At 41.9% G+C, this 25161-nt stretch overlaps 1 protein-coding gene across 2 annotated transcripts in view; it reads left to right on the top strand.

Annotated features, from left to right (window-relative positions):
• Dnah6 (dynein axonemal heavy chain 6) overlaps positions 1-25161 on the top strand; it is a 191083-nt gene that overhangs the window by 108241 nt on the left and 57681 nt on the right. Inside the window, exons 42-53 of one of the 2 annotated variants that reach the window (XM_034511794.2) lie at positions 382-553; positions 2137-2283; positions 3415-3488; positions 6085-6239; positions 11063-11294; positions 14166-14318; positions 16475-16615; positions 18419-18661; positions 20024-20191; positions 21392-21627; positions 23126-23387; positions 24902-25025. In XM_034511794.2, the coding sequence (XP_034367685.1) occupies positions 382-553; positions 2137-2283; positions 3415-3488; positions 6085-6239; positions 11063-11294; positions 14166-14318; positions 16475-16615; positions 18419-18661; positions 20024-20191; positions 21392-21627; positions 23126-23387; positions 24902-25025 (2107 nt within the window). The remainder of the gene's footprint in view (positions 1-381; positions 554-2136; positions 2284-3414; positions 3489-6084; positions 6240-11062; positions 11295-14165; positions 14319-16474; positions 16616-18418; positions 18662-20023; positions 20192-21391; positions 21628-23125; positions 23388-24901; positions 25026-25161) is intronic. The other variant, XM_076939926.1, reaches the window with a different exon arrangement.

Raw genomic sequence — 25161 nt, 5'->3', positions numbered from 1 at the left:
AGGACATGGGTCAGTAGGGCATACCATCTCTAGTCACCCAAAGTGGGGTCTTGGAAGAGGCTACAAATTGACGAAGAGGGAAGAGAGCCCAGGAACAGAGAGTTCTTGAGTGAACACAGTCACAAAGACAGAAAATAGAAAGTTCATGGGAAGTCACAGACCAGCTGTGAATTTCACTCAGCCAACCCAATAACCACAAATCACAAGAAAGAGCCTGTTCTTGAGAGTATATTCTGAAATGAACAAGGGCTTGATGCACAGGTGCCTTTGTCTTGGAATTTAGTCTTCTTCTATTGCACTTGGAAAACAGTATTAAAACTAGAGTATTTGAAAGACAAATATTGGGTTAAAAAAATCTCTTCATTATGTTTCTGGTTCTAGGCCATCTTGAATGGCTTCCTGGCTGACTTCCCAGAAGCAGTAAAGCAAACTTCATCAAATATTGTAGAAGCTGCAGTTGAGATTTATAACAGGATGAGTGTTGATCTCCTGCCAACCCCAGCCAAGTCCCATTACGTCTTTAACCTAAGAGACTTATCCAAGTGTGTGCAAGGTAGTGTCCTCATTCTTGCTTCTGCGTTTCCATTGCCCTCCACCAAATCTCTCAGAATCATGTGCACCAAGGTGTCTATGACTCAATTGGACAACTCCCAGCATGATGGTTAATCTCAGTTGTCCACATGATGAGATCTGGAATCACCCAGGAGAGGACCTTCTTGGCACGGTTAATTGAGGTGGGAAGACCTGCCCACTGTGGGTGTCACTATTCCCTATGTTTGAGATCCAGGCTATGTAAGAAGAAGGAAGTGAGCTGAGCATATTCTGTTTCTCAACTTTGCTGTTCCTGCTGCCTGGCTGTGGATATGCTGTGCATAGCCACACACACCCCATGTTCCTACTCATATGACCTCCCTGGAGAGATGGACTAGAACTGTGAGGAAAACTCTGTGAGAAAAACCTTCCTTCTTCCTAAGTTGCTTTTGTTGGGGTATTTTATCACAGCAACAGAAAAGTAACTGGGACACAGAACATAAATTATTCAAGTCTCCTTACAGCCCTACCTCACGCTGAACTCCAGAACCTTCTCAAGTCTCCAACCCCATCCCACTTCTCCCTTCCAGCTAAGGGTGAGGAATAGAAAGCTGAACAATAGAAGCAAGCAGACCAGAGATGCTGCATCTCCCAAAGCTCCCAGATAGCCTGCCTTTTCCTATCCTGAGCTGAACTGCCCCTGTACCAAGTTCCATCTCCACCTGCCTCAGCTGAGATTTGGTTTACAATTCCCACACTGCTTTTATAGTATTCCCTTCTATTAGATCACCCCAGCACCATTTTTACAAATCCAATAATAGATTCCACCTTTAAAAATTAATTCCTCTTTTTTTTTCTAAAAAGACTCCTGTTTAAAAAAAAAAAAAAAAAAAAAAAAAAAAAAAAAACAGCCTCATTCCATGATGCTTTTAGCGCAAGCTCTCTCCTGCTCCCTGCTCTCCCTGGCTATTGTCACTCCATTGGCATTGGTAGCTGCTCTTCCTCCCTACCTTAAAATCACAGCCTGGACTCTGTACTCAGTCAGCCGTTTTGTTGAACCTCAGTCAATCCTCTGTTCCAGACAGCAGCCTCTCCTCTGAGCATGTCGCCCACATTCTCCACTCTTCTCTACGTCCTCACTCAGCTGCTCAACTGGACTTCTGAAACTTGCAGGTTGAAAGTAGGTTCTTAGCTACAGTGATGCACGCCTTTAATTCCAGCACTCAGGAGGCAGAGGCAGGCAGGTCTCTGTGAGTTCTAGGCCAGCCTGGTCTACATAGTGTGTTCTAGGATAGCCAGAGCTACATAGTGAGATCTCAAAATTTAAAAAAAAAATAGATGGAGTCTTGCTCTGTCCCTCTACCACTGGCCACAGGTATCCCCACCTTAGAAGGGACCATCATTAACTCTTCTGGTTATGAACCTTGACCTCCACTCACTCCATGAACAACCGCCCCTTCAAAATATATCTCAAACCTAACCACTTCTTTCCATCCCAAGCTGGACTTAAGTGTTTTCTACTTTATTAAAGTGTTATAAGAGATTCCATAAATGCAATTTTTCTTTTTCCCCCCTTTTCTTAAAAAAAAAAAAAAAAAAACACAGGTATTCTCCAATGTGATCCAGGAACAATAAGAGAAGAACTTCAGATATTTAGACTGTTTTGCCATGAATGTCAAAGAGTGTTCCATGATCGCCTGATCAATAATGAAGACAAACACTACTTCCATGTCATTTTGACAGAAATGGCCAGTAAATATCTTTATTTAGCTGGGTTATCTTTTTAATTTTTTATAAATCAGAAAAACAATTTGGTCTCCATAAAAGGGAACGGAAAATGAGTTTAGGAGGGTTAGGTATTCATAAGTAAGATTTTTGATAAGTCAAACATCTATAAATATTATGAAGATGAATTACTAAAATAAAGGTTTAATAGTCTTAATCAGGTATAAAATTAGAAGTAGAGACAGTAAAGTAGACAAGTAAGATTTTGTCTAGTAAGAAGCCAGAATAACATGTTTCCTTTCTTACAAGGAATAGAGTGAGAGATAGAGAATATTGATGAATGATATGACAGCAGAGAGAAGTGTAAGGAGAAAGCAGTCTGAAATGATGTGTAAGGGAACAAGAGAAGTTCATGGGTGAACAGAAAGACAAACATCACATGCCTTCTGTCATAGAAGATCAAGGGGTGTGTGTGTGTAGTTATAAGCACATCCATGTAATACATATGTCACGCATACATGGCATAATGGAGAATCCAAGGGTAACTATATATAGTTATATGCAGACCCATGTGATATGTGTGTGTATACACATGCATGTCACAGATGGGTGGCATCATGGAGAGTCTAGGTATATATACAGACCCATGGTTATATACAGATGAAACACATATATGACATGGACACAGATAGGTCTAGTTAGGGGACAGAGGCTTAGTAGGAAAGAGAGAAGGTAGACAAAGGAGAGAAAAACAAAAATAATACTCTACATGTATCAAAATGGCATAGTGAAACCCATTATTTTATATGTTAATTTAAAAACATAGTTTTATCTGGGTGTAGTATTTCATTACCATAATCCCAGCACCTAGGAGGCTCCAGCAAGAGAACTGCTTTAAGTTTGAGGCCAGCTTGGCTACAGCATGAGACTCTGTCTCAAAAAAGAAAATTATGCATTTACTTTTTTAAAAAGAAAAAGAAATGATGATAATTCTTAAATGTTTCTTTTTATTGACTAATTATTCAATATTTACTATTTAGCCAAAACTTGTAGTACTTACTAAATAATGAAATCTGGGAAACTTTCCACCCAACTAAAAAGGTAGAACGCTCCGTTCAAGCCGATCCCCACAGTAAAGTTGCTTTTGTGTTTTAACAGACAAGCACTTTGGAATTGCAATTGACCTGGAATACTTTTTAAACAAGCCCATCATATTTGGGGATTTCATTAAGGTGAGTGGTCTGCTGCCTGACTGTACTTAAAGGTATTTGCTGTTTTCCAAATCAGATTCATCTGCACAAAAATTTTGTATTTAAGATTAAACATCTAAGCCAAATGTGAACAAACTCCAGTCCCATGGGCCAAATCTGCCTGCTGCCTAGTTCTTGTGAATATGCTTTATCCCAACACGGCTCACTCTTTTGTGTGCAGCTCCACGGCCACCTTTGCCCAATGGTAGCAGAGTACAGTAGTGTGAGGCAGAGATGTTGCTCTGCAACACCAAATATTATTTACTACCTGGTCTCTTTCAGCTAAAGTTACACTTGTTTTGGCGATAGTGCAAACCAGAATTATCAGGAGACAAAGAGGCTTAGTTCCTTTACTCGGGCCGAAATTCCTATGATACCTAGCTGTACAATCTCCGATCAAATGCTTTCTGTCATGGGAGCTTAATAGTCAAACAAGCTGTCCTCTTCATTTCAAGAAAACTCTAATCAGTAGCAAAACATTCTTATATTTAACTATCTTTCATATCATTGTAAGTTTCTCTTCCATCCTTCCAAAAGCATCAACACATGGGCCTAATTTTACCCTCTGAACGGTCCTGGAACAAATCTTCCAAACCCCACGTGTCTTAGTTAGGGTCTTACTGCTGTGAACAGACACCATGACCAAGGCAATCCTTGTAAAGGCAACATTGAATTGGGGCTGGCTTACAGGTTCAGAGGTTCAGTCCATTATCATCAAGGCAGGAACATGGCAGCATCCAGGCAGGCATGGTGCAAGAGGAGCTGAGAGTTCAACATCTTCATCTGACGGCTACTATCAGAAGACTGGCTTCCAGGCAGCTAGGACTAGGATATTATAGTTCATGAACACTGTGACACACCTACTCCAATAAGGCCACATCTCCTAATAGAGATTTAGGATTTAGGATTTAATAGAGTGGCTCCTAATAGCGCCACTCCCTGGCCCAAGCATACACAAATCATCACACCACCTATACAACAACAAGCCATGTGCTTCTACCAAACTGACTTTTACTTGGGAAATATGTCCTTGGTCTCAAAGCCAAGGGCCACACCCATTTTATTTGACTCACACACAGAACAAAGGTACAAAGCTGCCTTCCTACCAAAGCTAATGACCTGCTAATAAATTAACTGGTCCTTCTATAAGCTGTATGCAGGGCCTCACTCCAGGTGAGTGTTACCACCTGACATGGGGGGAGGGGAGGATAGTTTATTTGTGTGAAATATACCTATTTAAAGTTATCATTAAAAATGAAGGTCCAGCAGCCATAGATGCCTATGCAAGTCCTGTACAAGGTTAAAGCTGTCAGTATTTGGCGACAGGTGGGATAGGAGCCCAGGAGCTCACACACTGGCTAGGGAGCTACAGGCAAGTGGTGGCTGATAGCAGAGGGGAAGTCAGTTTAATGCAAGGACGTGGCCCTGAAAGCTGGTTGCCCATGAATGCTCTACTGGGCAGGCCTACACTCATGGACATACTGGCCATCCTGATTGGACTCCGTGCTTGTAAAACTTAATCAATTAATTAATTCTTTAAAAAATCAGACAACATGAATTAGGAAGGGGTAATAGAGGGAAGTCTTAGAAGAGCTGAGGAAAAATGAATGTAATCTAGATATATTATATGCACGTTTGAAATTACCAACCATTTTTAAAAGAAAAGAAAGACTAGGTCAAACACAACAGAGTAAGTAAAAATAAATAAAGCATGAGAGTTTGTTTTCACAGATTACATTTGCTATATGTTTGTAGTGATGGTATTATCAAATAAAGAAAGGCCTGGAGAGATGGCTTAGTCAGTAAAGTGCTCGCCCAACAAGCATGAAGACATAAGTCTTAGTTAGGGTTTTACTGCAGTGAACAGACACCATGACCAAGGCAACTCTTATAAGGACAACATTTAATTGGGACTGGCTTACAGGATCAGAGGTTCAGTCCATTATCATCATGGCAGGAACATGGCAGCATCCAGGCAGGCATGGTGCAGGAGGAGTTCAGAGTTCTACATCTTCATCTGAAGGCCACTAGGAGACGATTGACTCCCATATGGTTAGGATGAGGGTCTTAAAGCCCATGCCCACAGTGACACACACACATCCTCCAACAAGGCTACGCCTCCAAACAGTGCCACTCCCTGGGCCAGTCTACCACAACATAAGTTTGAATCCTCAGAACTCCATGTGAAAAGCCAGACGCAGTAGCATACACATAGCTAGCACATTCCTATTAATAGCAATAGGAGAGACAGAGACGGGGGATCCCCAGAACTACAGGCCAATTTTGCAAAGTTCTGGGCCAATAAGACAGACATTGGAAAGCTTCCAAGGACAAACATAGTCCAAAGTAGTCCTTGAACTTCCTCAATAGAATATCCACAACTTCACACATACACACACAAAAATTAAATGATTTCAAACTCCTTTCTGCATGAATTTTATTACAAAAAAAATCATTGACATTACAACCTACCACTGGGAAAGGTGAAGTGAAATCATTTTCCAGATTGTCTGTGTGGGCCATGTGTCTATATAAGGCAGTTGACCCAACTTGGTGTGTTCCCACAATCGCCTTACAGTTTGGAGCAGATAAGTCTGACCGCATCTACGATGATTTACCTGACATTGAGAAAATCGAGAATGTTCTGCAGGACTATCTCGATGACTATAACCTGACAAACCCTAAGGAAGTGAAGCTGGTGTTCTTCCAGGATGCCGTAGAGCACGTGTCAAGGTACAGTGCCGCAGGCTCGAAGGCCTACTTGATCTAATCTGGTTTGCAGTGAAAGATAAAGCTTTAGATGCATTAGGTGAGTTAAAGGCCCATAGAAATACATGATGTGGACTAAAAGATGTTTAATAAGGTTGTTAAAAGATTTTATTTATTTACTTGTGTGGGGGCACAGGGAGGGTGTACCTGAGGTAGCCAGAAAAGGATGTTAGATCCCCTGGAGCTGGAGATTCAAGCAGTTGTGAACTGCCTGATGTGGGTTCTGGATCAAAACCCAGGTCCTCTGGGAGAGCAGTACATGCTCTTAATTACTGAGCCATCTCTCCAGCCCCAAAATAAATATATTTCTATATTTACTATAAAATAAATAGATTATTGCTAAATATCGAAATATTAGATTTACTTATGTGTATAGGGTGTTGTCTACATATATCTATGTGCACTGTGTGCATATCTGATACCCTGGGTGTTGAAAAGAGGGCATTGAAGCCCCCAAAATTGTTATAAACCCCCAAGAGGGTGCTAAGAACAAACCCTGAACTCTCTGCAGAAGCAACAATGTTCTTAGCCACTAAGCTATTTCTCTAGATCCTATGACTGCAAAGCATTAATCAATTTTTTTTGTTTTTATTCTTGTTGTAAATAGTATTTGAAGTGGTTTGAAAGATATATTGGGCTAATTACACCTGTGCCTACAAAGAGAGCTCAAGGTTATAGTAAATATCGTTGAACCCTGCTGATAGATAGATCTAGCTGATTAGAAGTGTGACTCCTGCCCACTCACAGCTCTCGTGGAGGGACACTCCTCACGTGTGGGCACTGAGCCTGAATATCTTCAGTACTTGAGACACACACCACTTTATAGAGTAGCTCGTGTCCTTTTAGACCATTCTGATCTGAGTGTTTAAATGACCTTTTAAATGACCTTTCCAGATGAGCCAGCATTTGCTTCCTGGGACTTCTGATGTCAGGTCCCTCTTAGGGAACAGAAACAGTAATGGCACTCGGTGAGCATGTAAAGCCATGGTACATGGCATCTTGTAATGGTCACGATCCCCTCCTAGCTCTGTATCCCAGTCTCTGTGAATACAGCTCACAGAATTTTCTGCCTGGCCGTTTAAGACACATACTGATTGGCTTTATTTCACCCTTGTTTTTCATGGTAATAGACTGCTTTCTTGGGGTGCTTCTTGTAGTTTCATCAGACAGTACCTGGAGTGTCTGACACATCCCTGTCCTCAGATACTCTCTCCACATACCTCTCTGTGACAGCACTAAGGGTGTTTGGGCTTCACCAAATGATGCCCCTGGCACCAACAACAAGAAGATATGTCAAATGGTCATATTACTTAGGTATTCCATCATATCTATTCTTTCTGTCAAAGCAGCCACTCAGGCACACCCAGGCTCATCCAAAGAGAACAGTGCTCCAGCCCTTTATGGGATCACAGAACAAACTGGACCAGAAACAATACTGCAGCCAACTCATAGAGATGACATGGAAAAATTAGGCACACTCTCCCGTCTTCTTGCTACTGAATATCAGGCTTAGGAATCATATTCAAACCTTTGCCTCTAATTCCACTGCAGGTCTCCCAAACCAGAACAGGCCCAATTTTTCATAAAAGCTCTGTAAGTGCTTTAAAATTATTCTCATGCTTCTCTTAGCTTTATCCTTATCAGGCATAGCCCTCCTGGACCATGCCAGTACAATGATTGTAACCCCAGCACTTGGGAGAGTGAGGCAGGATTGCTACAAGTTTGAGATTAGCCTGAGTTCTTATACCAAGACTTGTCTCGGATCCCTCTCCTCTAAAAATTTATCCTGGATCTTTCGTGTTAATTATTAAAAGAGAATTTCCGGCCTTCAATATGCTAGCTTCATAAATGTCTAATATTGCACCTTAAAAGCAATACTCATATATGGTGACATTTTTAAATCAGTTTGAAATATTAGTGTGAGTGGGATGTCCCTTGATCTATAACTGTAGCAAGAATTTAACAGCTGTCAGGGTTTATTCTCATGTTGGCCATGTTTTAGTGCTGGTTCTTGTTCAGACTGATAACCCCAAGGATTTTTTCACATAAATAAAGTCTCCCATGGTTCCTACATTTCTGCTCTTATCTCAAATTTAAGAAGTCATGTTTGTCACAGCCTGCATTATAAGATGACCACTTGTCTGTCACTGGGTTGTCAAGATACTGCTTGATCTCTGTTCTTACCAACATACCCACATGCTATATCTGAACAACTTTCATTCCCATACAGAAACCTCATTTAAAACTCTGATGATAATAATTTTTAAAGAAATTATTTTTACATTTTGTATTTCATGTTTAAGAATTTGTCGACACCATCACTCCCTGGGGAGGTCTAGTGATCATCAATATCAATATTCAGATGTGAACTGCAGGCAGGGTGTTACTTACTCCCTCTCATACAGTGCTCTTCTTGGGCCCTTTTTTTTTTTTTTTTTTTTTTTTTTTTTTTTTTTTTTTTTTGTCCTGGCTGTCCTGGAACTCACTCTGTAGACCAAGATGGCCTCGAACTCAGAAATCCGCCTGCCTCTGGCTCCGAAATGCTGGGATTAAAGGCATGCGCCACCACTGCCCACCTTGGATCTTATTTTGTAATTTAATTTTTTTAATTTTCTTCTTCCTTCTTCTGTATATCTTCATACTTACTTAGGATAGTTTCACAGATTGTCTCTGATCCACAATGACATTTTTCTTTCCTTCAGTCTCTCACCATTGTCTTGTGAAATGATACCCTGGAGGCCTGTTTGTATGGCCATCTCACGTTGATTCACTTCTATAGGGGAAATCTCTTATTCCTGCTTTAGATGCTCATGGAATTTTTAAGTTGTGTCAAAAGTTTAGATCTCAAGAATAGAAGTAGATGTGATTTCAACCCTTAAATAGTGTGTGTGTGTGTGTGTGTGTGTGTGTGTGTAGGTCAAAGGACAACTTACAAGAGTCAGTTCTTTCATGTAAAAGTAACTTTTACTTATCAGATGTAATTGTCATCTTGGAGGCTTATTGATGAATAAGCTCACCCTTTCTAGCTCTTTCTGAACTCTGACTGGCTGGTTCAACTCAGTTAACTTTTTCTCCAAGATGACTGATTCAATATGGCTTCTCTGCTTCTCACTGAATTGCTCTGCTTGGCCTCAAATTAACTCTGGCAATTTGTTCTAATATTCTGGCTCCTTCTCATTCTCTGGCTTCAACTGCCTCTGCTGACCTGCACTGCATGAACTGCACAGACTGAACTGATTCAACTGAACTGACTTGAATTCAACTGAACTCCACTCTGAACTCACTGAACTGGCTCAACTCTGATGCACCGAACTCAAACTGCCATACTGACCTCTCTCCCTGTGATGCTCTTAAATAGCTTTGCTCTTAAGAGTGGGGAATATTCTCTAACTCATTCTGTCAAATCTTTCTCTGACTCATCACTTTGTATGCCCCTCAATTAGACATCATCATTTGGAATTAAAGGATTCCAGCCAAAGGAATTAAAAATTTGTACTAAGGCCATATCTGTATTCAAGCCAGATTACACAGACATAGAAGTCTTTGGATAGGAACAAAGCAGCCATGTTGTTGGATTAAAATTTCGCTACACTTTTCTTCTACACCTTCTACACTTTCCTTCTACAGTGTAGGTCCTGGGACTTGAAGTCAGGTCTTCAAGCTTGGCAGCAAGTGCCCTTGAGCCATTGAGACCAGCCATTTTGTTTTTCCATCTGTAGTTGCTGTCATGTGGCCTCTAAAGTTGTATTTGCTCCCCATGGCTTATCCTCCTTTGCCTTCCTCTTCCTCTTCCTCTTCCTCTTCCTCATCCTCTCTCTCTCTCTCTCTCTCTCTCTCTCTCTCTCTCTCTCTCTCTCTCCTGCTTCAATTTCCCATGATCCCCTATGTGAGACATTCAATTTCAACTGATCTTCACGAGTTAGTGGTCACATTTATCCATATCTATTTTTTTTTCTGAACTCGAATTCTGAAAAGTGAATCAGCAAGTGTCTTACTGTTGAATTGGTGTGACGAGACATCATGACCAAGGCAACCTATAAAAGAAGGTGTTTAGTGAGGGCTTACTGTTTCAGAGGGTTAGAGTCCATGACCATCATGGCAGGGAGAATGGGAGCAGGCAGACATGGTACTGGAGTGGTGGCTGAGAGATTATAGGTAATCCACAGACACAAGGAGGGTGGAGACTAACTGTCTGTGGGATTTTGAAACACCAAATCCTGAGCCCAGTGACAGGCCTCTTCCAGAACAGCCACACCTACTATTTTTCTCCAAACAGCCCCACCAATTATTCAAATATATGAGCCCATGGAAGATATTCATACTCAAATCACCACAAGTTTCTAAAATACTGTTGCTCTCATATAGTGACTGGCCCCACTGACCTCCCCACCCCTACTCCCCTTCAGAACCACAGTATCTTTTTCAAAATTCAGTGATTTTTGTGCATACTTGTCCTAGGTGGAGATTTGGGATTTGCTGGTATATAAATTTGTGCTTGAAATCAATCAGGGTCCCTGTCAAAACCCTTTACACATAAACAAAAGAGAAAAGAATCTTTTATTTTAAATTTGCACCCCTAAGACAGAGAGCCACCCTCCCATGGTGAAGCAGAGGAGAGATGGAGAAAAGAGCTAACAATAGCGTTCACCCAGCCATGATTGCCTGGGTGACTACTCCCTTGCAGTATCTTGCTTTGCTGGCCACAGCCATCCCACTGTAGCAGGTCCTCTCAGCAGAAGCCATGCCTGTGAACATGAGCTCAATCTTCCTCCCTTTGCTTCCTGCAGAATTGCACGGATGATCCGCCAGGAAAGGGGCAACGCACTGCTGGTTGGTGTAGGAGGCACAGGAAAGCAGTCCCTCACGAGACTCGCAGCTCATATATGTGGTTACAAGTGTTTGCAGATTGAACTTAGCCGAGGTTATAATTATGACAGTTTCCACGAAGACCTGAGGAAGTTGTACAAGATGGCTGGTGTGGAAGACAAAGATATGGTTTTCCTTTTCACAGACACGCAGGTACATATTCAGACAGTGAGCACGTGGGGTTACACCCCACTGTGAGCACATAGGATTTTAAATCTACCGTGAGCACATAAAATGCACTGTGAACACATGGGGTTAAAATATACTGTGTTTTGAGGGTGGGTAAATTATAGAGAATCATTGTCTCTGATAACAGATTCCCTGCCCTGCCCTTATAAAACAGCAGTGTTTTGGTTTTTGGGTTTTGGTTTTTGGGTTTTGTTTTGTTTTGTTTTGTTTTACTGAGTCTCTCCCTTCAAATTCAAAGTATTTGTGGTAAGAATTAAAAGAGAGCTATTCTTTGGGGAAAGGCATAGTGGAAGGTTATCGTCCTACTTTCATTTCTGTTGCTATAATCAAATAACCTGAAGAAAAAAAAAAACGCACCTTAGGGGAGACGGCTTACTTTAGCTTGCAGTTTCTGGTTACAGTCCCTCATAGTACAGAAGTCACAGTGGCAGGATTTGAAATATCTGGACAGATCACACCCACAGTGAACAACAAAAGGAAGTAAATTCAAGCTTATTCACTTTCTTGCTTGAACTCTGATCATTTCTCCATTCTTACACAGTTCATGACACAGTGCTAGGGAGTGATGCTGCCTACATGGGCTGGGCCACCTAGGGAATGATGCTGCCTACAGTGGGCTGGGCCACCCACATCAATTAATTAACTTATAACATTTCCCAAGCCAAGCCACTGGAAGCAATCTGTCACCGAGACTCTCTTCCCAGGTGATTCTAGGTTGTGCCAAATTGACAGTTAAAGCTGAGCACCACAGTAATAAACTCTTTATTTAGAAGTATGTATAGAAACTTTCTATGTAAAATTACTGCGCTCAAGACTAAGACTTAAGTTTCAGGTCAAATTAACTCTAGAACTCGGTAGCATTCAGTGGCCAATATGAGAAATTTTAAATTCTGTAGCAGAAGGCTTTCATACAAATACACGTGCGTGCACGTGTGCACACACACACACACACTAATGAATACATTAAAATTTAATAAAAATGTTAACTCTCTAACTCTCTATTTAGGAACAATAAGCTGAGTGTAAATACAAATTTGAATTAGAAAACCTTAGAAACAATTGAAACTAGTTTAGCTGAAAGTTTAGGAAGACAGATAACAATAAAGCACAAAGGCAAGTGAGACAAGGAAGTGTAAGATTTACGTACAAAACCACAAAAGACAAAGTCTTCATGAGGGAAAATCTACAGAGTTATGAATACCAAAAGACTTGACAGAAACAAGACAATAAATATTTCTAATACATTTACTAATTATGAGAGAAGAGGCCCATTTTAAGTTTAAAAGAAAAATCTCAAGACGCACGTGGTTGCAAAACCTAAACAGACTCTTTTACCAGAAATTATTTATTTTATTCTTTGAGAATTGCATCCACTTACATTGTCCTCCAACTCCCCCAGGACCTCTACCACACTTGCCCCTCCCAACTTCATGTCCTCCTTTTGTCTCTTACTATAGCCCACTGAGTCCATTCAGTGCCACACGCCCATGCATGCACAGGTGTAGGGCCATCTACTGAATCGTGGGCAACCTACTAAGGGCTCTCTCCTGAGAAAAAGCTGACTCACCCAATCTCATGGGCAATCAAAGATCAGTAGCTTTATAGCAAGGGCGTGGCTTCATGGGCCCCTCCTCATCCATGCTGGACCACTGACTGGCTTGAGCAGATGCAGGACTTGTACAGATAGCCACAGCTGCTGTGGGTCATGAGTACAAAGCCGCATCATGTCTAGAAGACACTGCTTTGTGGTAATCCCCCCACCCGAGACAGAAGTCCATGTGACTAAATTCACTCTTGCTTCAAAAAGCAAAGATAGGCCAACTGAATTCTCCAAAAGGAAGCACTTATAAAACCCAAACTAACAAAAGGAAATGTTAAACATTACTAAAGTCATACTTGACCTAAATGAGAAGTAGTCAATATTCACGCACTTTAAATGTTAATCTCACTCCTGGGAACCTGGTCCATGAAAATAATTTGCTCCCAGCTAAGAAGCAAAGCTTTAGGCCTAAAGATGGATTGGTAACAGAAACTAAATTGCCAAACATTTGTGCCCATGAAAATAGAAGGCACTTTGTCTGTTGTATATTGTTTTCCCATAAGATGAATATTCTACAGAAGTGTGGTTTAATATTTACAATAAAATTATCACTGAATGGAGCAGAATATAAGATACTTGTACATAAAATTTTGATGGGTAAGGTGTTGTGCAAGTAGGTTTTAACTGTCAAATTAACACAATCTAGAATCACCTGAAAAAGACAGTTTCAATGGAGCCATTCTCTAGAACAGATTGTCCTGTGAGCATGTCTGTGAGGGACTGTCTTGATTGTTAATTGATGTGAAAGGACCCAACCCACTGTGGGCAGCACCATTCCCTAGGCAGAGTGTCTCAAGCAGTAGGCAAGACTGAGGAAGCCATCTGAGCATGAGTAAACAAGCAGCAAATGTAAGTTTATTTCTCTCTGCTTTTGACTACAGACATTATGTAACTAGCTGCTTTGAGTTCCTGCCCTGACCACAACCTGGAATTGTACTTCAAATAAGTCCTTTTTTTTTTTTTTTTTCTAATATCACCTTTGGTCCAGGTTGTTTTAATCTCAGCATGAGCAGTGAATGGGGAAGAACAGACACAAATGCCCTTCAAGAGACAAAACAAGAGAGGAAGATGGAAACTCAATAAAATCACTGTGTTAGACTTAGGATGCTGTCTATGGTTTAAGTATCTTTTAAAGGTAGAACCGGTACCTGTAAATTTTGGGATGAATACTTGATAACTTCATGTAACGACTGTAGTACAGTGGACTTAAGATGGCCACTTTGCTTTTCCTATAGATTGTCGTCGAAGAGTTCCTTGAAGATATAAACAACATTCTAAATTCAGGTGAAGTGCCTAATTTATTTGAGAAGGACGAGCTGGAGCAGGTTTTAGCAGCCACCCGACCAAAAGCAAAGGAAGTTGGAATCTCTGAAGGGAACAGAGATGAGGTAGCACATTCCAGAGTCATTATGCAACTTCCTGTGCAAAGATGGCCTTAGCCCTTTGGTTCAGTAGACAAAGTTCCCCTATAAAGAGTCCATGGGTAGATTTTTTTATGTGATTTTCTTTGTAATTTTATTTACTTTATTTTCCGTGTTTAAAGTATTTGTTCACTATGCTTTCAGAAATGTCCATGGAAACGGAAATCAGAAATGCCCTTGCCCACACAGAGATTGCAGGCATAGCCAGGTCCCCTTCCTCTTTGAGCCTGTACTTGTTAGACTCCCCTGCAGCATCCCCTGAGGAAGGCTGCAGATACACGCCTAATGCTTTTTATACTCTTGCCTGGCAGCAAGGTCCTGGACAATGAAAACAGAAATGTGCTTTCTCTCTCTGTCGAACAATATAGCTGATACCCACCTCCATCATGGAGATTCCCACCAGCCACTTTTCTTCCTTCTCTCTGCACCTCCTTCCACTTTGAGGCTCTCTATCGCGGGATAGTTAATGTGTCCCCTGTGAGAACTGCCCTGGCCCAGAGACAATAATAAGTACAGTCAGCAAGTGTACTTTAGCTACCTTATGCCAGAGAGGGCTCATTAGGGAGACGTGGAACCTCGGGAGGCCAAAGAAAGAGAAGCAGCCCGACTCCTCGGAATGGATGTGCAATGTGCACTGACCTCATTCCAGTCCTGTTCTGTGGAAATGGTTTGACCAGAAGTAATTTAGGAAGGAAAAGATTTATTTGGCTGACAGTTCCAGATTACAGTCCCTGATAGCCGGGCAGTCAGGGCGGGAACTGAAGCAGGCCATCTCACGTTGCAGCCAAGAGCAGACAGAAAACAGAAACAACCCAGCTGCCTGCAAGCATCTGCTCCATTCTCACATGTAGTTTAGCGTCCAGCCCATAGAATGGTGCCTCCCATCGTGACCTGGGTCTTCCTCCGTCAATGGACAATCAAGACAATCCCCCATAGCCACGCCTGATGTGGATAGTCCCTTGTCGAGACTCTTTTCAGGTTATTCCAGGTTATGTCAAGTTGATTGCTAAAACCAACCATCACATACATTGTGGGTATTAACAATCAAGGGAGCCTAAGCCTCCACTGTACCATACCTTTTATACCAGTGAGCTGATGGCCAGGCACTGTGCCCCTGCTAACAGCCGCCAGCCACGAAGCAATGTATCCTCCTTGGCAGGAACAGCTGAAATAAGGCGTAATATCCAAAACTCAGCTCTCCGGGGCCACACCATTTCTTTCAAGCTTTCTGACTACTAAGATAAGTGCCAGGACCGTACCCCTTACTCCTGACTGCTCTCTGTCCTAAAACAAACCTTTGAAGGTCCACTTTATTCAAGTGGTCTCTTTGAAGTCATAGACAGCGCTCAGATTGCAGCGGAAACTGCAAACCATCTTTTTTCTTTCTTTGAGATTGACTGCAGGGTCTCACACATGGTAGATAAGTCATCCATCATTGATCTCCAGTACTCCATTTTATTGTTTGAGACAAAGGTCTCACTAAATCTCCCAGTGTGACCTTGAACTTACTCTGTAGTTCAAAACCTTCAATCCTCCTGCCTCTGCCTCCTGAGTAACTGGAATTACAGAACTGTGCCACCAACCAGGCCTGCCTCTAGCTGTCATTTTGGGTATTTTCAGATTGCATGAGTGTCTTCATTACTTTCTTGTTGCTATAATAAAAATTACCTAACACAAGTAGCTTAAAGATAAAAAGGTTTATTCCAGATCATAGTTCAGGGGTACTGACCATTATGGGTACAGCCCATCATGGCCAGGAAGTCATAGTGACAGGAAACAAGAGCTTGAAGCAATTGCACACAGCGCATCCACAGTTGTAAAGCAGGGACGTGAATGTGTGCATGTCAAAGCCCAGCCCCTTTCTCCGTTTTATAAAGTCCAGACTCCCCTGCCTAGGACCCAGCCCCACCCAGAGTTAAGACAGGCCTTCCTACATCAGGTAATGTGACCAAGACCAATGTGAGTCTAGATTTTGTCAACTAGTTTTGACAACTAGCATTGGTGTAGGTGTTTGCAATTCTTCTAACTATGCTCATTTTATTTGCTGGTAGCATCTTCACTGTGGTCCTTGCTCTTCCCCTCCCCCAGCCTATTTTCAACTGAAAACTGATCTTTGTTGTCAGGTGTTTCAATATTTCATCAGCAGAGTACGACAGAAGCTGCACATAGTTCTCTGCATGAGCCCCGTTGGCGAGGCCTTCAGGTCGCGATGCCGGATGTTTCCGTCCCTGGTGAACTGCTGCACCATTGACTGGTTTGTCCAGGTCAGTGACAGCCCAGGATATCCTCTGTGAGAGGACAGATTTGCTTGTTTTGGGGGGGTAGGGGGAGAAGGGAGGCGGGGGCGGGTACTGAGCACAGCTCATGATCCTCATGTTAGTTGTAAAGGCTTCTGGGAAATTACTCAGACACAGGATAATGTTGATGGTCACAGAACAAAGAGAAAACCCTATTTGTAAAGGGAGGGGAGGCCACTGACACTGAAGTCACTATCATCCCGACAAAAGCTAGGAGAGAAGTAAATAGAGGCAGAACCAGAGATGGCCCAGCAGTTAAGAGCACTGACTGTTCTTCCAGATGACCCAGGTTCGATTCCCAGCACCCACATGGTTGCTGAAAGTCATCAGTAATTCCAGTTCCAGAAGATCTAACTACCTTTTCTGGCCCTTCAGGGCATCATACATGTGTAGTGCACAGACATATGTGTACACAAAATACCAATACAAACAAAATAAAAATAAATAAATCCTACCAAAAGAGAAGGTATCAGAAATAGTTAGTGCAAGCAACAATCTCAGAAAGTTTTCTCAAAGCAAACAGAAAGACAAGAAAAAGGAGAGGTACAGTGAAGCCAGGAAAGTGCTATCTTTAATCTTTCATTACATTATTTATTAGGGGAGAGGGCATGCCATGACACTTACAGGCAGGTCAGCTGTCATCTTGTTGGAATCAGTTCTCTCCTTCCACCACATGAGTCTGGCCGCCAAACTCAGGTTGTCAGGCTTGCCAGCAGCCACCTTTCCCTGCTGCACCATCCGCAGGTCCAGAAAGAACTACTTCTGAACAGTGATTTTAAACTCTGGGTGTGTTAATAAAAATGATCCAGGAAGAGAATCACCACACCTTAAGCCTCATGGAACCAATGTCACTAAATAGCAGTGAAGCATAGGTTGTAGTTGTCACTGAAGGAGCGGTACCCTCAGGACAAGAGGGAGTGCCAAGAGGACCAGTTGCAGATGGGAGGATACCGGAGTGGGGTGAGGAGCTCACTGAAGTCGTCTTTGCTTCTGATCTTTTCACTCATGTAGCAAACAAAAGCATCCACTGAAAGTAGCTCGCTGGGGCCACAGAGGTGTAGGAAACAGTATACAAGCACAAAGCAGATGTGTCAGCTAAGGAGCTTGTCAGAGACGCTCTCGGGCGCAGGCAGAGTGAGCCAAGCGTGGTGCTTGTAACCTTAGCACCCAGGAGGCTAAAAACAGGATTGCACCTCATTCAAGACCAACCTGGGCCCCAGAGTGACAGACCCTGGCTCAAAAAACAAGCAACCCTTGGGAAGATGAGAGGGAGGACTGGAGGTCTCTCTCCAGCTGTGCTCAGCTGCCCAGCACTGGCACAGAGTCACTAAGGGTCACATTTGACCAAGGGTCAGGGGAGCTTCAAATAAGAAAGGTGAGAAGGTCATGGTCTACATGGGATAGTGAGTCCATTGACAGACCTGACCTCGCTACTGTATCACCCGGAAGTCTAGAGGTCCTTGTGACTTTTATCATTCTATGCATGGAATTCCAAAGATAACCTCCTATTGCTTCTAGTCAGCCGATGTTTATCAGCAACTTCTCTGTGCTTGACACTGTTCTGGGGGTAAACTGGTCTGCAAATGCAGACCTGGGTCCCCTGGAATAAGGTTCGGTTCATGAAACCCCAAAAGTAGGAGTAGGAGTTAACTAGGTGAAAGAAAGAGACGGACAAAGAAGTCCTAGACAAATGCTGCTTCTTAATTGTTGAACAATCTGTTGTAAAAGTGACCATCAGAATGTTTTTTCAGACTGCCTTTTTATTTACAGTGGCCCAGAGAAGCGCTTTTGTCTGTATCAAAGTCATTTTTCTCAGCTGTCGACACCGGAAACGAAGACCTAAAAGAAAAGCTTTCTCTCATGTGTGTGAACGTGCACCTGAGTGTCTCCCACATGGCGGAGCGTTACTACAATGAGCTGCGCAGGCGCTACTACACCACGCCCACCTCCTACCTGGAGCTCATCAACCTCTACCTGACCATGCTCACCGAGAAAAGGAAGCAGTTAGTTTCAGTGCGTTCAGTTTTGAAACACCTTTTTAAAATTTGCTTAAAGCCAAAACTTTGGAGGGTGAATAAAAGATCTATACATCTGTCTTACCCCAAATGCTAAGCATTCACTCTACCACTGAGCTATGTCTCCCTCTATCTAAAGAGCTGTCTTCATACCAGACTCACAAGCTGTAATGGCGCCCAAAACAGGGTCTTGTGTTGCTGCTGGGGCCTCTCCATTCCTGAATATTTATATTTTTCTTCTTTCATTTATGTGTTGTTTGTCCAATAGAATGAGAACAACACAATAGCACAGGAGTTGAGCAGAGACCTCCCCATCTCTGTAAGATTTAACATGGACAAAAGCTCTCAGATGAGCCACAGAGATGGGTTCTCAGTGCTCTAACATGTGCTGTGCTGATGGTCAGTACCAAGACCGAGGGCTTCACTGTCACATACTCTCCATGCCACCTGAGCTCTGCTTCTTATGTCACAATCTTGAGCCTGTTATGAAAGGTCTGTCTTCTTGAATAGAAGACAACCCTAAAGTGGGAGAGATACACATCTTAAGTTCAAGCACTTGAACTATGGACCATGCAGACCAGGAGTTCAAGGCCATCCTCAGCTACATAGTGTGCTTAAAGGATAACCTGTACTATATGAGATCTCATAAGAACAAAAATAAGAATTTTTTTAATTTAGAAAATAATCTTTAGAAATACTTATAGTTCCTACTTGGATTGTTGTAAGATTTAAGTAAGATCCTGTGAAAGGAAAAATAAAACAAATACATACATCACAGTGTTCATGAAGTATTTAAACTTTGGCCTGACATGTAAGGTCCCCAGAAATAGAGCCAATTAACAGGACCCAAAACTGCAACACTTTAGACACAGTGCAAGTGAAAGCCTTTGCTGCTTAGATATTTAAAACACCTTTCCAGGGTCCTAGCTTTGTAAATGCATGACTTGTAACAAGCCCAACACTCACCTTTGACTTCTGCCTATTTGAAATGATCTTCTTGACACACCTTCAAAGCAGTGCCTCCTCTTTCTTTAAGAGGACTTCCTGTACTGTATGCCACCTCTGCTGTCCTAGATGAGGGTTTTCACCCCTGGGAAGACTTTGGTCCCTTTCCTCAGTGAGCCAAACAGTTAAGGGACTTTCCCCAGTTATAGCCAGAGGGATCAGATCCAGACACACGGTGAACAAGGAGGCCAGTTCCTAGTATTGTGTTACAAAAAACAAAAGTTTCCCTACTTGTAGTAGGTTCTCAACTTGAAGTGTTACAGATGGGCATGATGATCCTGTAGGTATAAAACTTAATGTATAAATCATGACAGCAACCTTATAACACTGTTGTGAAACTTTTGTTGTCATTTAGGCACGAGATCGTGTAAAGAATGGTCTCACCAAGCTATTAGAGACAAATGTATTAGTAGATAAAATGAAATTAGACCTTTCGGCTTTAGAACCTGTGCTGCTACAGAAGTCACAAGACGTCGAAACCCTGATGGAAAAACTAGTGGTGGACCAAGAGAATGCTGATCAGGTATACAGCTGTGTGGGAATAGTCACATGGGCAAGAAGACTTCAGCTGCAACCTCAAGGATAACACAGAATAAATGTATGAGCAAATATCTAACAGGAAGCAACTTAAGGGAGGAAGGGTTTGTTTGCGCTAACAGGTTGAGGGGGTACAGTCCGTCATGGCTTCAGGAATGTGAAGCAGTTGGTCACAGTGTATTCACAATCAAGAAGCAGAGATAAATGAACACCAGTGTTCTATGGGCTTTCTCCATTTTATTCAGTCTTAAGCAGTCTTAAGACCCCACAGCCCATAGGATGGTGCAACCCACATTCAGGGTGGGTCTTCCCTGCTCAGTTAAACCTTTTTGGAAAACAACTTTATAGACACACCCAAGAGTTGTGATTCCATGTGGATTGTAAATTCTGTCAAGTTGACAATCAAGATTAATCTACAGTAAGTGATCAGATCATTTCATTATGTGTGTCATTAAAATAGATACCAGAATCAAAAATGCTATTTTCCTAGAAATTCAGCAATGTTTGAAGTTGTGAACAATATCACTTAACCAAATCGGGATGGTTCTCCACCACCGAATTGGTACCACTCAGTGATCAGAACTGAGAATCATGAGGAAAGCAATATCTGAAATTATAAAATTACTCCTCCTCCTAAGGAGAAACTGTCTGTTGAGTTTATCACAAGACAGGAGATAGACAAAGAGCAACGAGAATGTAACTCCCACTCACCATTGATCTCACACAAGGGGTAAATACACTTCATTATCCTGACTCTTCAAATGCAAGTCAGACATCTTGAACTTTTGGAGTGTTTAGCTTTTTGTAGATTATGGGATACCTGCACACATAGGAGATACACAACACCAGACTCAAGTCTAAGCACACGTCATTTTATATACGCTTTATAAACATCTTACAGTAACTTGGTATAATCGTTTTTAGCTGCCCACACTTGAATGTGGCTGTCACATGAGGCCACATGTGGACTTCTCTGCTTGTGGTAGTGTTTGGTGCTCTAAATATTTCAGATTCTGATTTTTCCTTACTAAGGATGCTCAGGTGTACAGCCATACCACCCTGAATGTGCCCACTCTTGTCTGATCTCGGAAGCTTAGCAGGGCTGGGCCTGGTTAGTACTTGGATGGGAGACTAAGGGTACTCAGTCTCAATGAGACCTCTAAAGCATCCTTGATTCTGTGGTTAGGTCCGTAATGTTGTGCAAGAAGATGAAGCCATAGCAAAGGTGAAAGCTGAAGAGACTCAAGCGATCGCTGACGATGCCCAGAGAGACCTGGAGGAGGCACTCCCTGCCCTCGAAGCTGCCAATAAAGCGCTGGATTCCTTAGACAAAGCAGATATCTCTGAAATCAGAGTCTTCACAAAGCCGCCCGACTTGGTCATGACTGTGATGGAAGCCATCTCCATCCTCTTAAATGCCAAGTAAGTCACTGGATGTCTGGTGAGATTTCCCTTTCACCGATTTTTCTCTTTTCTCATATTTTCCTATATGCATATTCATTCTGTTCCCTGACCACCTCTCTTTGGTTTGATTGGTCGCTCAACAAACTTATCCAACAAGTGTTTTATTCAGTGAACATTTTATGACAGATAGTGGAAGATATAAAACTATTGTCTATAGAAGCTAGGCCATTGGGGCACAGAGAAGATGCTCAGTAAGAAATGTAAACCTTGTAAAAAGCTTGGAGACCCATGATTTTCATGGAATGAGCGGGAGCTGGGCAGACAGGCAGTGATTTCATCATGAAAGATCATCATGTATGTATTATGCCTAGCAGATTTCTTCTTGATAACATTTAATTTTCAGATTTTCTTCAACAATACAATTCTTTTTTAAATTTCACGTACATATATATTTCATATAGATACATACTCATGTACATAATATATAACTATGTTATATATAATTATATAACATATATATGTTATATTGTCTGATCAACAGTTTCCCCTTTCTCCTTTCCTCCCAGCTCTTCCTCCCTCCCCCTCATCCACATCTCCTCCCTTCATCTTCAGAAAAGGAGAGGCCTCCAATGGGTATCAACCAGCCTTGACGTATTAAGTTGCAGAAAGACTAAGCACACCCAGAAGGCATTTTTTAAGACATCCTAACAAGAGAATTAAAAGGTCAAAGTTGAGGCAAAGGATAAAAATATAAGAATTACAGTGTTGTTAAAACAAAAATGCTACTTTAAGGGCTGAAGAGATGGCTCAAAAGTTAAGAGCACCTGCTACTCTTCCAGAGGACCCCAGATCAGTTCCCAGCACTCACACCAGCTGGCTCACGCCCTCCTGTAACCCGGGTTCCAGGGAATCCAATGTCTCTTTTGCCCTTCACAGCCACTTCACTCACACAGGCAGGATCCCAAACACACATACACACACACACACACACACACACACACACACACATCATTAAAAATAAAAATAACTCTTCTTAGAAACTACTCTTTCTAGCCAGGCGGTGGTGGTACACACCTTCAATCCCAGCACTTGGGAGGCAGAGGCAGGTGGATCTCTGTGAGTTAAAGGCCTGCCTTGTCTACAGAGTGAATTCCAGGACAGTCAGTCCTACACAGAGAAACCCTATCTTGGAAAGATAGATAGATGGGTGGATGGAGGATGGACACACAGACAGACAGACAGACAGACAGACAGACAGATAATAAGATTACAACTTTCTATAATGTCTTACATTTCTAAAACTCTCTTATTTTATATTTTATTCTCTAGCAAATCTAGGTTGTAGATATTAATCATCCAATTCCCTCTCTTGCCATGAATTAGTTGGGCCATTAGCAGAATTACAGTGCCAAGGTAAAAATTCCCCACCTACTGGGTAATATTATAATGTTCTCACAGGAGTTTATCTTGCTGTTATCCCATTATTAATGACAATGCTGTTAACTCTGTCTTTCAGGCCCGACTGGCCAACAGCAAAGCAACTTCTTGGTGACTCTAACTTCCTAAGAAGGCTTTTAGAATACGATAAGGAAAACATAAAGCCTCAGATACTGTCGAAGCTTCAAAAGTACATCAACAATCCTGACTTTGTGCCTGAAAAGGTGGAAAAAGTGTCCAAGGCCTGTAAATCCATGTGCATGTGGGTGAGAGCCATGGATCTGTACTCTCGTGTGGTCAAGGAAGTAGAACCAAAGAGGCAGAAACTCCGTGCTGCCCAGGTACCTTATGGATACAGTGACATTTTATAGAATTGGAGGTCGTGAATAAGTCACTCACCCTCTCTGTGGGAGGCCACTGTGAATCTCTTGTGTGCAACATGACAGTGACTGCAGTCCTGAAAAGTCACTCATTTTTAGAAATGACAGGCAGGGATGATATTCTCAGAAATTTTCTCTAAAGTCAGCCTTTTGTAGCATGAGAAGAAGGTGAATCTTGAGTACATTCATGTCCTTAGCATCAGGGGATAAAGGGACATGTGTCTGTGATGCTTGTGATGTTTCTCATAGTCTCTTGTGGGTCTGTGTTCCCACACCTGGTGGTGTCATCTCAGGTGTCAGAACCAATGAGCCCAGGATCAGACATGAGGTCCTCAGTCTTCTTGAGAAGAGCAAAGAATGAACTGTAAGTGGAACAGGTTACCAAGAATAGAAAACAGGGATGAGCAAAACTTTTCTAGACACATCCAGAGAGTAAATATTGCTCTAGCTCTGTGATTACCCTAGAGAGCCAGCCAAGGCTCTGAGTTAAGTCCTGAGCATAGTGAAGAAAGAAAACCAAGAAGAAGTATCGGGCAGAGGGAGGGGGAAAGAAGTCCTAGCCTAGTTCACAGCCTGACAGAAGCAAGCAGTAGTTCACCATCACTGGGGGAGGGGAAAGTACGTTCCCTCTGGCATGGTGCCCATGTTCCTGTAAGCAACCCTAATGAAACATATTAGCTTATTTAAAACAAAAGGCATAAAAATGGAAAAGAGGCCAGCTAGAAATGGAGGGAAATTGGGGAGAATAGGAGGGACACAAGAGAGTAAGGGGAAGCGAATGTGATAAATATATATTATATACATATATGGAAATATCATAATGAAGCCCATTATGTATAACCTATATACGCTAATAAAATGTTCTTATTATTAACCAATAGCCTAGTTGTGGCCTGTAGCCATTAGTTAATAGACTTCTAATTCAGAGAACTAGATTAAAAAATATGAGTCTGTATTATACATAAACATTCAATTCACTTTATAATTTAAAATCATAATCCATTGTGGTAACTACTATATCTGTTTCTCTATTCTTTTTATGATTTATTTTATTGGCCATTGTCTTAGTTGGGGTTTCTATTTCTGTGAAGAGATGCCATGACCAAGACTTACTCTTATAAAGGACAACATTTAATTGGGGCTGGCTTACAGGGTCAGAGGTTCAGTCTGTTGTCATCATGGCTGGAAACATGTCAGTGTCCATGCAGGCATGGTGCTGGAGGAGCTGAGAGTTCTATATCTTGCTCTGAAAGCAAACAGGAAAGATTGTCTTTCAGGCATCTAGGAGGAGGGTCTCAAAGACAAACCTAGGGCTTTATATGTGCTGCACAAGTATCCTACCAACCAAGCTACATCCTCGCCCCATCTGTGCAAGATGAAAGTCTTTGGGGACAAGTTAAAATGAATATAAAGCATATTTTATACATAGGCAAATCAATCTTTGTGGGACTCATTTGCTTGTTTGCTTGTGTTAGGCTGAACTTGATGCCACAATGGCTACCCTAAAAGAAAAGCAAGCGTTGCTGAAGCAAGTGGAAGATCAAATAAAGACTTTGCAAGATGAGTACGACAAAGGCGTGAATGAGAAAGAAAGTCTGGGTAAGAGACTTGTGACTCATTTTGAACAGGAAAGGCCTGATTCCAAAAGGAGGAAGAGTTTTCAGTGTCAGAACATAGCGATTTAAAAGACCTTATTTTATTTTTAATTATGTCTATACATGTGTGGGGAAAGCAC

The sequence above is a fragment of the Arvicanthis niloticus genome, chromosome 9, assembly GCF_011762505.2.
Source record: "Arvicanthis niloticus isolate mArvNil1 chromosome 9, mArvNil1.pat.X, whole genome shotgun sequence".
NCBI classification, from domain to species: Eukaryota; Metazoa; Chordata; class Mammalia; order Rodentia; family Muridae; genus Arvicanthis; species Arvicanthis niloticus.
The sequence above is the reverse complement of the archived record's forward strand: the minus strand, read 5'-3'. Positions and strand labels throughout refer to the sequence as shown.